We start from the raw sequence: 18,538 nt of genomic DNA, 5'->3' as shown, positions 1-18,538 counted from the left end.
AACTCTTCAGAAAATTTTGGGTCCCCTTACAGCTTAAGGTTATTATTATATTCAATTCTGATATGGTAACAAATGATGTAACTTTCGAGAGTTGCTAAAATTTAGAGAAAACAGTGGCAATTTAAATTTAGAAAATAATTTGAAAACAGTTAGAGCGTCTACAAAATACATTCGCAAAACTACACAAAATGTTTTAATTGAATGCTGCGGTGAAGAAATATGTAAACAAATTTTGAGTCGTATTAAAGAATCCAATTATTATGCTTTGATGTTTGAACAAACAACTGATACATCACAGCAGTCATAAATGAAAATAATATTACCCTATTTGATGCCTGATGGATCAGTTTGAGAAAATTTTGTTGGATTTGTTGATTTGCATGATCGAAATTATCAAACTGAAAAAAGTGCATTTATTTACAATAAGCCCATTTTTGACAGCTAAATTATTAGTCAATTAGCTTTAAACATGTTGGAAAACAAGTTACACCTTTCTCTAGAAAAATTTGTCAGTGAGGGAACAGATGGTTGTAGTATTATGTTGCCATTGCGATAAGAGCGGTAGTTGGAATTTAACAACTTGCATCAAACGCTGTTCGGTGTCCGTGCTATAATCATACTTTAAATTTAACTTTATTCAAGAGCTCGAACGTACAAGCAATAAGAAGTTGTTTTGGTGTTATTAGCAGAGTTGTTGCTTTTTTCAATTCTTCTAAGAATTCTTATAAGAATTTGTTTAAGTGTTATAAGCAAAGTTTGTTGCTTTTTTTAATGCTTCTGCAAAAGAAAACTTCATTATAAAGAACATGCTAAATTTGCAACTGCTTTTCTTCTGCAAAATAAAATGGGTTAAGAGGTATGATGATTTGCCGACGTTTATTGTTTGCTGACGTGTAGTGTTTGCTGACGTTTAGTGTTTGCTGACGTTAAGTGTTTGCTGACGTTTAGTGTTTGCTGACGTTAAGTGTTTGCTGACGTTTAGTGTTTGAAAGAAAGAAAGAAAGAAAGCCTATTGTGGATTGAACTCTCTGTTTAGCTTTCTTGTGAATCTCCGCAGCATGGATATCTTGGAGATTACTTGCAGTGCACAAAAACTTATTTTTCAGGAACGTCTTACAGATCTTTTTATTGTTTAACCGGGAATTGGATTCTATCGACCTAAAAAATATCATATCTGCATTTGCAAGCTTAAAATGCAGGCGAAAGGTGTTTTAAACTATACTATTCGCATATACTAATCGCAGTGTGTTTTTAATAATAAATAATGCGAGAAGCATGTTTAAATACAAAAGAAATTATTATAAAGCCATTATAAAGCCATAGCGCAGCAATTACAAAGATTTTTTTATTTTAAATTGCTGTTAAATTTGAATACTATAAGGCCAACAGGGGCCAGAAGGTCTAAAGTATCGGGAGGCCAAGAACTACTTAACCCGGCCCCGCAAACAGTTGTTTGTATCTAAATATAATCATTTAGTTGTCTAGAAAAAAATACAACTTGTTGGTTGTCTATAAAAAAAGCAATAATTAAATAACTTACAACTGACAGTTTCTATGACACATGTTTGAATATCCATAGGATACAATACCAAATTCACAACGCATTTGGGAGAGACACTTACTCTAAATAAAAAGTAATAAAGATAAATTTAAAAATCACGAAAGTAAATAAAGCATAAATTTCAAATTCATTTTTTTTTTTCAGGTACTCTTTGCTCTTAACTGTCTTTTTTCTAGGTATTCTTTGCTTTTAACTGCTTTTTTTTTCAGGTAGTCATTTCTACTCAATGCTTTTTTTGCAGGTATTAACTGTCATTAAACTAAAAAAAATTAGTTTACTAAAAAAAATGCTTTTATATAATATAGTAAAATCATTCAAATCAAAAAATTATGACAAGTTGTCATAATTTTTATTTTATGATGTATATTATAAATTACATTAATCAAGCAAGAAAAAACAAAGGTTCTCATCAATGACAAAACTAAGAAATCGTTAAAGCATCAAAGATGAAAAAAAGATACTAGTATTATTGGTTCTTTATATATGTTTCAATTTATTTCTCTGTACCTTGTTTTGTTAAGATTACTATTTCAGAGTTCTAGTGTTAAATAAGACAGTAACATTAAATTTTTCCCATTGCCCTTTAATCAACTAAAACATTGCTCAAGTCTTTCTTAATTTGTCCGCTAAAATTATTGCAGTTCAGTTAATAAAGATACAAAATAATTGCCGCAATTCAATTAGTAAAGATACGGAAAGGTAAAGTAGTTGCGAAATCTTTCACTAAAAAGGTTTTTTTAAATTCATCAAAAATCATATAAGTTGCCTTTGCGGTAGAATCAATGTAGACCTAATATCCAAGTCATTTTCTATAGTTATGATCTTGAATGGCTTTTACAATATAGGTCGAGGGTTGTGCATTGATTGTTGAATGTATTGAAAATCATCATCGTCATTATCATCATCATCATCATCACCATCATCATCATCATCATTAAATTTCTATATAGAATTATCGTTTTATAAAATTTTTTTGCAGTAATTAAGACACTAAACCTTGTTTGAAGCAAAATCTGCTTTTTTACTAATATATCAAAATACCTACCAGATACTTTACAGATATAAATAGATCATAATACTACATACATTTTGGTAAGAATACATTTTACATAGGTTATAGCAAATTATGATTGAATAATTTTTTTTTAAATTATATCAAATGCCGGTAGTGTATGAACTACTTTTAAAAACGCTAGAAAACTCTGCCAAATCAAGTAGAAAGAACTGCATATTGACTTATAATTATGAGTTTTTTTATTTTTAAAGTTATATATAAAGTTATATACAGGTCTGTGTAAGAATAAATTTATAATTGTCATTACCTTGTACCCCAGAACACTTCTCCTAATGGTGAAATATCAACATGGTGATTATTTACAGTTAAGTGGAAAAGATTGCTGACTGCAGAGTTAATGAACACTGTATCTGGAGTCCAAATTATATCTGCTGGATGTTTTTCTCCAACGGTTATTTGAAGATTTTGATCCAGATTATGTTTAAGTCTATAGTCTCGCCAACGTTGTCGGAAAAATAACTCCATGGTATATGTCTAAAAAAAAACTATTAACTTCAGAGTTAACAGAAAGCAAAGAAAATAATTAAAGTGATGAAAACTGTTCACAGAAGGGTTAAAAAACCATAAATTGTTTTAGTCAGGAAAATACAAAGAAGGGAGAAAATCCCAACGCTTATTTCAAATTCAAAAAATATAAGATTTTCTTCTTCCTTCTCGAGCATTCTTGAGAAAAGAATTCTCGAGAAGGAAGAAGAAAAGAAGGAAGAAGCTTTTAAATTACATATTTATTCAAAAAGTAATAATTAACAACGTTACATAATTGAAAAACAATAAAAATTGAAAAATGATAACCATTAACTAACAAACACATTAAATAAAAACTTACAAATTAGATTTTATTTAAAAGAACGAAAAACTAGATATATAATTTAAAAATTAAAATTGAATAATAAAAATTTATTTTTTAAAATTAATATGTTAATATGGAATAATTTCCCTGTTTTTAAAAGGAATTTTAGAAAACATAGCGCATTAAATGTTTCGCACAATAACCTAGTTCTTAGGTTTAGAAACTAGTTCCTAGTCTTTTGTAACAAAATCTCTGGCAGTAGAAAAATTTCGTTCGTTCTGCGTTGATATAGGTTTTATTGTTGGCAGAGCATTCCTAAGAAGTTCTAAATTTTTTGTTATTGAACCAATTGTTTGAAAGATATTTTGAAAGATACTTATGTTTTATTGTTTTACTTGTACTTTTGTTAATACCATTGACAGCATATATTTCTTTAATAATGTCTTCAATTGATAAATTTAACTATTTCTGCAGAGATATTTGTATTTAGCAAAATTATTGCTCTTCTCCTCACTATCTATTTCTATGCAATTGGATTACAATCTATTGAGAATTGTCTTCGCAGTTTTATAAATTTCATTTTTTAGAGCAAATTTAAAAAAAGAACAAGCAAGAGCATTTTTGTCGTCAGAGCTTGGATTTTTTAAAAAGTTATACATACAATATTATTATCTCTTCTGACATTGAATTCTTCTTTTATTTTCTGTAGAAATTCATGGCTTATTTTAGAATTAACTTTCTTTAACTTCCCAAATAATAAATTTAAAAGTCTCTTACCCGGCAAAGGTGTAGAATCTTCTCGAATGAACGCTCAACAGTTAATCTAACGAGGTCTGAGATAATTAATAATATTTCGGCGATATTGATATAGGAATCCTTCCATAGATGATTTAAGTTTAGTTCCAATAAAGTTTTTTTTAACGGTGTCCTTTATTTTTAAATATCGTTTTACCTTAATTTCCACTGCATTCCATCATGTTTTTTTAATTCAAAAGTAAAGCTAATTCAGTAGGTTCTTTTTCAGTTATATATCTCAGTAGTACATCATTTTTTTTATAGGAAATTTTCATAAATTTCTTTACAATTTTTGTATAACTTCAATTGCATATTTAATTTAAGTATTTAATTGCAACACTTTCTGTTGCTGAACTTCATTTTCCAAATCAGGTTCATACTCTGAAAAATTTTCCAAATCAGGTTCATACTCTGAAAAATTTTCCAAATCAGGTTCATACTCTGAAAAATTTTCCAAATCAGGTTCATACTCTGAAAAATTTTCCAAATCAGGTTCATACTCTGAAAAATTTTCCAAATCAGGTTCATACTCTGAAAAATTTTCCAAATCAGGTTCATACTCTGAAAAATTTTCCAAATCAGGTTCATACTCTGAAAAATTTTCCAAATCAGGTTCATACTCTGAAAAATTTTCCAAATCAGGTTCATACTCTAAAAAATTTTCCAAATCAGGTTCATACTCTGAAAAATTTTCAACTACTTCATCTCCTACATCATCAGTATTATCATCGCATTCCTTTTTTTTCAGTATAAAGTTATTTTATAACTGCTAGATGTAAACAACGGTTGTAACATAATTGCGGATAAGCAGGAGACAACCTCCCGAATTTTGGAATAACACACGCTCCATTACTTATAACTATCTACAATTTCTAGGCACAGATTAAAGATTTTTAATTTTTCTACTAATATTTCTTTAGTCTTTTCTGCTGTACATATTATATTAATGTATATTAAAGCCAGATTTTACGAATCTTTAGAATTTACAATGAACCACCATAAATCTTTTATTTTTAAGATTGGTCTATTCATCAATAGACGCTCTAAACATTTTTTTTTCAAAAACTTTCTTCTTTTAAATTCTTTTTAGTTTTTACTAGCTTCTCTTTCTTAATATAATAAAAATCAATTATTAGTTTTCGCACTTTACTGCGGTTCTGTAGTAGCTTAAATTCTTTTGCTGCCATACTATGTTGTACAGATTCAATTTTAGCTATCTGGGTTTTATTTTGTGTGGTTATTAATGTGCTCCTAGAAATTTTGAGATTACCTCTTCATAAAAGTTACAGTTTTTAAAAAGCAACTTTGTTCATCGAGTATTGAGTAGCTAGTTTAGGAGAAAAGCAAAGTTCAGTAGACAAAGTAAAATTATGACCTAAAATTATTTTCTAGAAAAATGAGTGTTACGACGTTACTTATTTTGTTGTGTGTGCGTGTTGTTAATAAGGTGCTCCAAAAAGTCCTAAATATTTTATAACAAAACGCAGCGGAATAGAATTTAATGAGAAAGTTCACGCATCCGACCTTACCAATGTCGCTTCGAACATCAAACTTCTTAGTTCTGAGCTAGAACTCTAACCACTGCACCTTATATTAGGTATCTATGTATATTAGATATATTGCATTATATAAGCAAATTATAGACAGTGGGCAATCCTGACAAAAGCACTAGCCAAAGACAGGAAACCAGTGTCTAAAAACTAACGTTTTCAGACACACGTTGGTGAGCACATGCTGAGACAACAAGAGTTGTCTCAGCAAGTGCTGAGACAACAAGCTTTGCGGAAGAGCTACAAGAATAATCAATCTGCTCTAGATACCACTGCAACTGATGAACGTACAAAAGGTGAAACTCGACAAGAGGCGCTTGGACTAGGAAAACGTCTTGTTGAATTAGAAACTGTTACTTTTGAGACACGATAATGCACAAACTTAATAATAAATGACTAGCTTTACAAGGTGCCACATTAGATTTGAATAAAGCTGTTGGTTTGTTGGATTCATTGACTGAGTATGTTCAATCGTTGAGATGTTCAGCAAAACTAGATAAATTTGAGAAATATGGAAAAGAGTTGTCCAAATATGAAGGTATATAAAAAAGAAGTTAAACGAGTAAGAAAAAGAAAGCAATAATTTGAGGAAGGTACTTCTGAAGAGGTTCTTCTGCTTGCAAAACATGAATTTTAAGTTAATGTGCTGATTGCTATTATCGATCAATTAAAAGCAGCATTAGCTCACAGATCTGCTGCATATTCAGATGTGGCCAGCAGATTTTGCATTTTGCTCAATGATGGTTTGGTAGAAACTTTTCCGAATGTTGCTGTAGTTTTTAAAATTTACCTCAGCCTAGTAGTGGCAAATTGTACAGGAGAAAAAGATTTCTCGCAATTAAAGCGTATAAAAAATGAATGCCGTTCTAGATTTAATCAAGAGTGGCTCGGCATGCTTTCTTTGATGAGTATTGAAAGAGAGGTGACCAGACAATTCTCATTTGATGACATTGCTGATCAATTTGCCAGAAAAAAAATCCAGAAAATATCACTTTAATTTTTAAATACATGACTATAACTTTTTTTTTAAGTTAAAATGATCCCTAAATTACTTGTTCCTCTGGCTCTAGATACCCTTAATCCCCTCTTAATAATAGATCATAGTTTTATAGTTAAGAGCTTGGTGATAAGATAATCAGATATCTTTTTCTAGCTTTTTTATATTTTATAAATAAAAACTAAAAGCAGGCCCGTGGCAATCAGGGGGGACAGCAGGGGCATTCCCCTTTACCCCCTCCTCCCCCTAATAATTTTTAAAACAAACAATTTTGAAAAAATTGACTGAATAATGACTTAAAAAAAAAAAGAAAAGGTTCTTAAAATTATTTAGGGACCCCTTAATCCAGAACTATACCCCACCCCCACCCCACCTCCCAATATAACTTTTGTTCCTACAGTTCCAGTTTAAATTGTATATTTTGATCACTTCCTTCTCTAAAGACTCGGTCCTTTTATTTTTTATCATACTAAAAAGAACTAGAAGAGAATATTTATTGATCATTTAACTTTTTTGGTTAGCTAAAATGTTTTACCATTTTTATGATGTCCACACTTTTAACCGACAAAATCGTGGCTTCAACAATGACTTCTACTGGTTTACCTAAAACAAAAGTTTGTTATTTACTAATATATTAATTTTAATTATTCTCATTTAAATTATATTGTGGGAATATACGTTTGTACATGCGCATTCAAAACAGATACATTCATAACATATTTAAAAGCGGTGCTTGATTTTATTTTATAAAAAGTAAAACTAGATTAGTTTCCAAATCTTATTTTCAGAAGTGCCCGATATGGTCCTTGAATCTCAAAGTTAACAGAATGATCCTTTTTTATCATAAATATTAAGTTAACCTAAATTGTTTTTTTTTTTTTTTTTGATTTTCCATGCTGATTCTCATCAGCTCATATACAGGGGAGAGTGAGACGTGGTCCATAAGGCATCATGAAACATTGTAATTCTGGAGGCATCTTAAGAGTTATGACAACCACTTTCACATCGTAAAACAGTTTCTAGTAGAGCTATGTTTTAAAAAAAATATTATATCATTTGATGCCATTAGACCTGCGAAGGGTAAAATTTTGTGTTTTTTTAATGACAAAGTAATTTATTAGTTTTTAAAGTTGCCATAATTTAAGGTATGTTATTCAATGTGACTATCAGTAAGTATCATTATTTTGTAGACTACAATCCATAAGCTCTTTACTTCTTTAAACAAAACTATTGAAAAAACAAGTTGATAATAAAAATAAAGCGATTGCTTTCTGTTAGTAAGTATGGGGTAACTTAATACAACATTTTTGGGAGCCCTAAAACTGTAGAATAGTACTCCATTGTGTCATAAGCAATTTTAAAAATTATTTCTTTTAATATTTACAGTCAATTTTTGAAATCAATTTTGGTACAAAGTCACTATATATTGACGCTTAAGAAAGACATTTAAAACGATATTTTATCTGGTCTTCTGAAATGTTATTTGGGTTATATTTATTAGATTGTTTGTCTTTCAAGTAAAAATCCGTCTTTTCTCTATGTTTCTTATTTTTTTATTTACTTTTGTAATAATGCTCATAGTTTGTATCAAGTTACCCCATGGGTGAGGTACCTTGATACAAATTTCTAACTTTACTTTAATAGTCTCACAAGTATTGAATTATTTTATTGTAAGTTTTGAATTTACTATATTGATTTCACTTTATTGTTATACTTTGTTGAATATTAAATTTAATTTTGTAGGTTTTGTAAATTTTGCAAATTTATTCTACAAATTAAAACAAATCGCCAAAAAAATACTATGAAGTAAAAGCCAAAAATTTATTATGGTGCCCACCATTAGGGTACCCCACCAATAGGGTGCCCCACCATTAGGGTGTTTCAATTCAGATAATTTTTCAAAAATGGTTACGTTACTTGCATAACAGACGCTCCATTACTTATAACTATCTACAATGTCTGAGCACAGATCTTATAACTATCTACAATGTCTAAAAATTTATACATACTATATCGTATAAATTCCATTTTAGCTATCTGGGTTTTGTTTTGTTACGTTACTTGCATAACGGGTGAATAAAAGGCAAACAATAACACGTCTGTAAATTTTTTCAAAATTTTAAAATTTCATCTAGAGGTCGCCATCTTGAAAAAATGAAAATGTTGAATAAGTCAATGTCGGAAATTTTGGATTTCCAATAAAAAATTTGTTTTTTTGTCTCAGGATAAAAAAAAGTTCAAGTCCCATCATTGTTTTAGTGTTGACAACTTTTCATTAAATTAAAAAAATAATATTTCTTTGGTTAAATATCAAACGTGACGATTAACCGACAAAATCACAGCAGTTGCAATATCTTAATCCTCATATTGATACGAGACTATTGCAACAAAAGAATTAAAGTCATCAACTTGATCAAATGCGGAAATCCTCGAGCGGAGAAATTGCATTGAATAAAAAGATTTAAAAACTTCGCGATAATTCACTTTATAATTCACTCATCATCGGACATAAAAAATTTATCAGATAAGAGTTCCATTTTTAGAATATGTATATAGAATGTTTCATAAATCTCGCATCTCATAAATCGTGAATTACACCTGGTTTGTGAATTTTGAATATTATTTATTACAATTATTTATTGTCGAGGCATTTGTAAGCCCATTTCAGAACTAAATTTGTTTTGTTAAATATTTCTGATTTGATGTCAGTTTACTACTTAAAAAAAGTAAAACTTGATTGATCAATATCAATTCTTGAAAATTGGAAACGTTTAAAAATAGGTTCATATGGACTCAAACTATCTTATTACCGCGTAATGCGGTAAATGTTTAATGTGTGGCTCCTTAAGATGATGGCGACATGCTGGCCAAAGACGAAGTCTTTTTAACTCAATTCAATTAAAATTGCTGCTTCTTTCTTATTACCTATGTTTCTGGCTGTTAAATCAAACATATACCAACAATGTTTTTTTTATAATTTTCCAACCTTGCGCAAGTTTCACGGCGGTATCAAATTGAATTTTACCTGTTGAACATTTAATTAAAGATACACCAATAAGTTTCGGCCTGCAAATAAAAGTTTAGTTCATTTCTTTGAAAACAACAATAATAAATATAAATAAAGTATATAAATGATAAATAATAATTTACAATAAATAAGTGCATGTTATGAGATACGCTAATAAGAACTGCTACGCTTCTTCATGATTTATGTCTAAATGATAATACTTCAAATCCTAGTGAAAAATGGCCTTTTTTATTTTGTTTATCTCCCAGTAAGCTTTAATTGACAGGACTGTTATCTCCCGCGCATATTGTCTTTGACTATGCACAATTGATACTGACACGGACAAATCATTACAGATACAGATGCTGTATCTTCTGAAGAATTTTTTGCTGATATTTTGAGTAAATTTGTAAAAGACATCTTTTTTTTTTTTAAAAAAAAAAAGCAAACTTCGTATCTTTTTAATCTACTTTATCAGCGCTTGTTCACAGACTTCAAAGGCAAACCGTTTTTGATTTACAATTGTTCTTTTTTATAGATTCATGAAATTTTGTATACATACATGCAGATGTTTAATTTGCAATGCAAACTATTTATTCACGCAACAACTTTTAGTGGTCATTTAGGCTCAAAAGTACATTTTTGAGCATAATTGACCAACTTTCTTAAAGGCGCGGCATAAATTTAAATCATTAAGATTTTTCTCTCGCCTAACCGCTTTTGCTTAAACTTTTTGGCTTTTCATATTATATAGTGTTGTTACGACTATTAAATAATTCGACTGTAGACCAAATCGACTAATATATTTTCTAAAGTCGACTAAAATTGATTAACACATTTTTAAAGTCGACTAAAAGTTGATTTAGTCAAAATGGGAGTAATTTATTTTTTTGAAATAAGTTATAATAAAAATATTAAAGAAATTTATTTTTGCTTTATTTTTTTAACACCATATCATTTAAATCTTAATGGAGCTAAACAATATGAGAGAACGGCCGCTCTGACAACTGGACAATTTATTACCTGACCCCAATGATTTAGGGACTGCCTTAAATACTTGATATATATCAAAATTTTTACAATCATATTTACAATGTGAGTGTATAGATTTAGACATTTAGATTTTGGAGCTTTACATTTTAGTTTTTCCCCAGGGCCCGAGTCAGCTTGAAGCAGCCCTGTATGAAAGCATTTATGAAAATAAAAAGCACCGAGTGAACAAAAGAATAAAAATAATGAAATACATAACCGATAGTTTAATTAGGTATATATATATATATATATTTTTTTTTTTTTTTGTAGTCAATATGGTGTTCTCAGAAGTTCTTTTACAAAGCACCGGAAAGAGCATTAATAATGCTGACATGTTATAAATTAGATAAAATTTTAAGAGAGCAAGTAAAAAATAGGTAATAGTTATAACTAGAGATGTCATAATTCCTAGAATAGCCATTCACTATGTACACTACCACCAGCAAAAAATAAGACTATTTTAGCAAGTTCTGTTAGGATAATGTTTTGGGCTGACCAACACTTGCAAAAGCGTTAGCCTAAATAAAACAACTGTTTTATGAGTTAACGTTAAATGTATTTTTATAACCGGAGAAAATATACAAGAGATAGTGTTTCAATCGACTGTTTGTAGTGTATGTATGACTGTATTTTGCCAGTTTGTAGAGCGTTATAAACTTATTTTGAGGGTTCTGAACCAATTTGGAACCCTCAAAATAAGAAAGTGTCACCGAATATTTTGCAGCCGAATATTTGGTGCTTTGGCCAAGCGTCGAGCAGAGTATTCGTTATTCAGCAAAACTATTTGTGGCATCTCTAGTTATAATAGTACATACTTTTGTTTTTAAACGAATCGCACAAAAATAAAAGATAAAAAGTTAAATCAAATAAAAAGGTTAAAGGATTTTAAGATTTTTGCTATGCTAAATCAACTTTTAGTCGATTAGTACGTCCATAGTCGATTAAGTTGACTATTTGTTTTTTCTATTTTTAAATTGATTTTTTTTTTCTCAAGACTTTTGACTGGTCGAAAGTCGATTAATTTTGACTTTCGACTAATCGACTTATAGTCAATTTAGTTGAAGTCAATAACAACACTAATATTATACAACACTAAACCATTTCCAACATGGTGTGCGTATATCGCGTGATTGAAGCGGTCTCACAGTGTTCTAATTGTGGTCTTGTCGACGAGACCTTTCAACATGAATTTTTGAAAACTTCACTTATACAAATTTTACAACTTCTCAAACTCACATTTTAATGGCAGTTTTTATTCCCATTGTTATGTTCAGAAATAATAGAAAAAACTTATTACAATATTGAGAAAAATATGAGCAAACGAATGTGTATTTCCGCAGAAGATGGTATAGCAAATATTCTCAACTTTGTTGAGAATTCTGATAATAAAAGCAATGAATTGGTTGAATATATATATATATATATATATATATATATATATATATATATATATATATATATATATATATATATATATATATATATATATATATATATATAATAGATATATATATAGATATATATATATATATATATATATATATATATATATATATATATATATATATATATATATATATATATATACATATTGATAAATGTTGTATATTGCTGGAAATACAACTCTTGTCTGTTTAAGAGTGATCAATATCTTTTTGAAAAAAATAGATCAAATAATATTAAAATATTTAAATGAGAAAATACAACTTGAAGTTTCATGCCATTCGGCAATTATCAGCCATTTTATACAAATATAAAATAAAAACTGTAATAAAAAATACAAATTTAGCGTTGCAACGGCATCTGACGTCAAGTGTACGTGATCCGATATTTGCTAATCGTTAGAATCAAAGTTAGAAAGTAAAAATTTTTTCCCATGCCTACAAGCAGAAACCAATTAACTTTTTTTATTTAGTAGTAAACCACTATCAAAATTCATAATAAAATATTTTTCACTAATGCAAAGGTTACACTTTTTTGTAGATGGATTATAAGATTGGCATCTTTTTAATTATGTTCCACTTAACTATAGGCATGTTACCTGCGTCTTTGTGTTTCCAGATTTCTTTGGAAAGTTCTGTATCATTTCTATACCTGATTGCATTAAATGATTCAAGGTGGTTTGCAAATCTGAGCTTGAATGCGTTTTCACTGATACCGATGTAAGATTTTTCCGTAAGACTGGGATTAGGTGATGATAAAGTGGCTTTATATACAACGTTTTTTGATAGACATTCGTTATTTAACGGGCATGCTGTTTTCTTAATGCAGTTGCAATTTATATTATTAGTAGTGAGTTTGTTGCGCAAAATTTGTTGGTTGTGTGAATTAATAATAGATCGAATATTTGGCATGCAGCTGTAACTAACTTTTATTGTGTTTCTGTTGAAAATTTTGTGGAGCTTATGATGTAATGGAAAATGAAAAAGTCAATTAAGTTTAAGAAAAGGTGTCCAATTTTTGTTACCACATTTTTACTGAAAGGAGGATTAAACCATATTATATTTCTTTTTCGTTTATTAGTATTAGAAGGATTTAGATTTGAATGATATTGGAGATTGGTGGGAAATCCAGACTTTTCTAATGCGTCTTTATAAATAGGAGCAGACTTTTGGAAAATTTTTTCGTTTGAAGAATTGGAAGATAATATATGTTCAATTGAGGTTGGTAGTTGCTTTAAAATGCTTGGTGGATGGTTGGAACTAACATGGATATAATTTAGCGTACTATCAGGTTTATGGTAAGGTTGAAAAGTGCAGTTATTAAGATCATGTTATTAAGATGATGTTTTAATGCGTAATAATATTATAAGCATTAAAACATCATACGGTATGATTCGGTACATCATGTATGATTGCCGAATGGCATGAAACTTCAAGTTCCATTATAAAGTTGTATTTTCTCATTTAAATATATATATATATATATATATATATATATATATATATATATATATATATATATATATATATATATATATATATATATATATATATATATATGTATAAAATTTAAGTGACATCTTTAATAGCATATGTAATAATATTATAAGCATTAAAACATCATACGGTATCATACTATTTATTTCTTTTTTAACTTAAAAAAGAAATAAATAGTATGATACCGTATATGATGTTTTAATGCGTAATAATATTATAAGCATTAAAACATCATACGGTATGATGTTTTAATGCTTATAATATTATTACGATACCGTATATGATGTTTTAATGCGTAATAATAATATAAGCATTAAAACATCATACGGTATGATACGGTACATCATGTATGATACGGTATGATACGGTATCATGTATGATACGGTGTGATACGGTACATCATGTGTAATAATATTATAAGCATTAAAACATCATACGGTATCATACTATTTACTTCTTTTTTAACTTAAAAAAGAAATAAATATTATGATACCGTATATGATGTTTTAATGCTTATATATATATATATATATATATATATATATATATATATATATATATATATATATATATATATATATATATATATATATATATATATATATATATATATATATATATATATATGTACATATTAATAAGAAAACATCAAACAATACGAATTCTCTTAATACAAATAATAATTTATTTTGAGAAATTTTCACTGGGTTATGGACACCAGCATCATCAGCTCGTAAAATAATACAAAATTTTTTGAACGTTAAAAAACAGTTTAATAAAAAAAAAAGTTTTATAACTGACGTCAGCAGTTGAATGGCTTCTTTTTCGTTACACAAGAATATAAAAAATGGAGTCCAAAATTTAGTTTTGACAAATTGCCCATTATCGAGATTTATTCCGCTATTCGATGGGAAACATTGGTGCCTCTGTATTTTGAGTGCTTCTCGTACTTTACGGTCGAATTTTTTTATTTCAACTTTAAGAGTTTTAGTTTTCTCCCAGTTTATTTTTTCAGAGCAAAACTTGCTATGTGTTGCAATTGCTGACTGATAATGTTTGCCATCATTTAAAATTTTTTGGTGTTGTTGAATTCTTGTTCTAATTTGTAATTTTGTTTCTCCGACATATTTTTATGAGCAATTGCATTCTAATACTAAATATGTATCAGGCTGGCTATTTTGGGGTAATCTAGATTTGTTTTTGCATGTTAATATTGTTTTTAAATTAGGATTTGATTTAAAAACTACTCTATAGCCAACTTTTCTAAATATTTTCCTTAACTTCGGTGATAGTGAAGGTATCCACGGTAATGATACTGTTGGGAAAGCATTGTTCTCGGATCGAATTCTATTGTTCTTTACGGACCGTTTTTTCCTAATTTGATTTGCAATACTTTTTAGTTGGCTTTCGGTGTACCCATTTTTATTAAAAACTTGAATAAGAAAGTTTATCTCATTTTTTAAATGTGTAACACTGCAAATAGAGTATGCCCTGTGAACTGTGATTCGAGTGCGGTTTTATTTGAATATTTGTAATGGCTTTTTTTCTGTAGACTTTAAACTCATACTTACCTTTGCTGTTATTTATTATTGTTATATCTAGGAAATTCAGAGTTTTGTTATGGTTTTCTGTCTCAATTATGTATTGTATTGCAGGGTGTTGTTTATTTAAGATTATTTTGAATTTCTCTGCTTCTTGGATGTTTGAAAATCTAGCATGGCTATCATCGACGTATCAATTTTTTATTTGCAATTTTGAAGGCATTTTTTTCGTGATGTTGCAGAAAATATATTGCCAATTCAACCATGAATGAAAGACCAATAGGACCAGAGTTCTCGCATTCATAGATCTTGTTGTTCCACAAAAAATAGCAACGGTGTAAACAAAGCTCTTTAAGTGTTTTTATTTCTGATATAGTAAGCTTGGTAGAACATCTGTAGGAATCATCTTTATTTAATTGATCTATAAGAATTAAAGTAGCTTCTTCAAGTGGAATTGATGGATACAGGTTTATTACATTGAATGAAACTTGCACTTCGTTTTTGTCTATATTCCATGAGTTTGCTTTGTTAATAAAATCAAAATAATTTTTCAAACGTGTTTTATTTTTATTTAAGATAGGTTGTATTGCTTTAACGTAAAGAGCAATAGAATTCAATCCGAGAACAATGCTTTCCCAACAGTATCATTACCGTGGATACCTTCACTATCACCGAAATTAAGAAAAATGTTTAGAAAAGTTAGCTATAGAGTAGTTTTTAAATCAAATCCTAATTTAAGAACAATATTAAAATGTAAAAACAAATCTAGATGCCCCAAAATAGCCAGCTTGGTACATATTTAGTTGAATGCAATTGCTCATAAAAATATGTCGGAGAAACAAAATTACAAATTAGAACAAGAATTCAACAACACCAAAAAATTTTAAATGATGGCAAACATTATCAGTCAGCAATTGCAACACATAGCAAGTTTTGCTCTGAAAAAATAAATTGGGAGAAAACTAAAACTCTTAAAGTTGAAATAAAAAAATTCGACCGTAAAGTACAAGAAGCACTCGAAATACAGAGGCACCAATGTTTCCCATTGAATGGCGGAATAAATCTTGATAATGGGCAATTTGTCAAAACTAAATTTTGGATTCCATTTTTTATATTCTTGCGTAACGAAAAAAGAAACCATTTGCTGACGTCAGTTAAAACTTTTTTTTTTATTAAACTGTTTCTTAACGTTCAAAAAATTTTGTAATATTTTACGAGCTGATGATGCTGGTGAGCTGATAGCCCAGTGAAAATTTCTCAAAATAAACTATTATTTTTATTTAGAGAACTCGTATTGTTTGACGTTTTCTTATTAATATGTACATATATATATGTATATATACTGTGTACTCTTCACATATATATGTGTACATATGTGTATATATATATTCATATAAATATATATATATATATATATATATATATATATATATATATATATATATATATATATATATATATATATATATATATATATATATATATATATATATATATATATATACTGTGTACTCTTCATATATATATATGTGTGTATATATAATTGATTTTTTGACGAGATTTAAAAAATAACTACATGATTTTTACTACTAAAAGTTTCATGCCCATATACATGTGTGTATATATATATAAATATATATATATATATATATATATATATATATATATATATATATATATATATATATATATATATATATATATATATATATATCATATAAATATTGAGAAGTTTTTTCCAAAATAACAACGAATTTAACGAATTTTTTGAGCTTCTACTTTTAATTTTACTTTTAAGACACCCCTTAAAATATATAGTAAAAGCTAACTTGTTTTATTATATAAAATTTTAATATTCTAATATGTTTAAAGTGTACGGTGCCTCAAAAATATGTTTTATAAGATGACAAAAAAAAGTCTACCTAAATAATCTGGTCTTAATCGACAATCATAGCCATCAAGTAAATTGCTAATAGTACGGTTAACTTCAGCATCGGAAATGGTTTGGCTAAAAAGTAATTTTTAGGATGTGATTAAAGCAAACAAGTAAATTAATCTGAAAAGCGTATTTTAATTTAATCTGAAATGCGTATTTAAGTTTAATCACACTAATTATGAATATCTTTTTTATGTAATTCGCCTCCTCAAGGACGAGAGGGCTATTGCAGCCGAAAAGGCTAACTTAATGGGGTTACAACCCTCTTTCAACTATATAACTCCGAAACACGAACGTTGACAAACAAGGCTGCTGCACGGAGAAACGAATTGTCTATATACCAATGTGTTTTCAATGTCGTAACAAACAATTATTTCAAAGTTTGACGACAATATTCTAATCAATATTTCGAATCAGCTCTCTCCAAAATAAAATACTTACTTGGTTATCAATAACTTTCCAAAAGAAAACATTGTAAATAAGTAATAAAGCAGAACTATAGAATGTCCTAAAAGAAATTAAAACTTTTACAATTGTTATATTTAATATTACTATAACAAATTTATATGTATGCATGTATGTATGTATGTATGTATGTATGTATGTATGTATGTATGTATGTATGTATGTATGTATGTATGTATGTATGTATGTATGTATGTATGTATGTATGTTTGTATATATATATATATATATATATATATATATATATATATATATATATATATATATATATATATATATATATATATATATATATATATATATATTATATATATATATATTTATATATACATTTACATATACCTTTTGGGTACATTTTTTTAAAGAGTGACGTCTTCTTAGGTGTGTCGAAGTATTTTTCAATAACTATCAACCCTTTAAACTGTAAGTTTTTCCACCATAAATAAACGTTAAAGGTTTGGATCGGAACATTAAAATTTTTTTTAAATAGTTGTTGCTTTAATAATGGATTAGCATTATTTTAAAAATGTTTAAACATGGGAAGCATCAATTAAATTTTAAAAACACCTTGTTCATCATTGATATCAATCATTCAACAGTTATTCATCAAGAACAACTTTTTGAATAATTAATTTTAGATAGATTTGAAATTTTTTTTAAATTAACCCGATCCGAATATTTCAAAAATTTATAACGCTATTTTTATAAATTTTATTCTGATTAAGGTTTTAATTTAATTGATCGATCATCACCTATTGAAATTTAAAACCCTGATTATATCTAAAAAAACGAATGCTACTTCTTTTTAATAAAGTTGAACGCAATATCAAACCCTTTAAAATATCTTATT

At 28.0% G+C, this 18,538-nt stretch overlaps 1 protein-coding gene across 2 annotated transcripts in view; it reads right to left on the bottom strand.

Annotated features, from left to right (window-relative positions):
• The window catches only part of LOC100201086 (gamma-aminobutyric acid receptor subunit beta-2), a 28,847-nt gene extending 10,678 nt beyond the window's left edge, over window positions 1-18,169 (bottom strand). The window contains exons 1-6 of one of the 2 annotated variants that reach the window (XM_065809927.1): window positions 18,031-18,169; window positions 17,665-17,731; window positions 17,210-17,295; window positions 7,304-7,371; window positions 2,884-3,110; window positions 1,541-1,623 (exon numbers count right to left, since the gene is read on the bottom strand). In XM_065809927.1, coding sequence (XP_065665999.1) covers window positions 1,541-1,623; window positions 2,884-3,110; window positions 7,304-7,371; window positions 17,210-17,295; window positions 17,665-17,731; window positions 18,031-18,043 — 544 coding nt within the window. In that variant the 5' untranslated portion in view covers window positions 18,044-18,169. The remainder of the gene's footprint in view (window positions 1-1,540; window positions 1,624-2,883; window positions 3,111-7,303; window positions 7,372-17,209; window positions 17,296-17,664; window positions 17,732-18,030) is intronic. The other variant, XM_065809926.1, reaches the window with a different exon arrangement.
• Between the last annotated feature and the right edge of the window lie 369 nt (window positions 18,170-18,538).

Source organism: Hydra vulgaris, chromosome 11 (assembly GCF_038396675.1).
Source record: "Hydra vulgaris chromosome 11, alternate assembly HydraT2T_AEP".
NCBI lineage: Eukaryota > Metazoa > Cnidaria > Hydrozoa > Anthoathecata > Hydridae > Hydra > Hydra vulgaris.
This window is presented reverse-complemented; position numbering and strand designations above follow the sequence as displayed.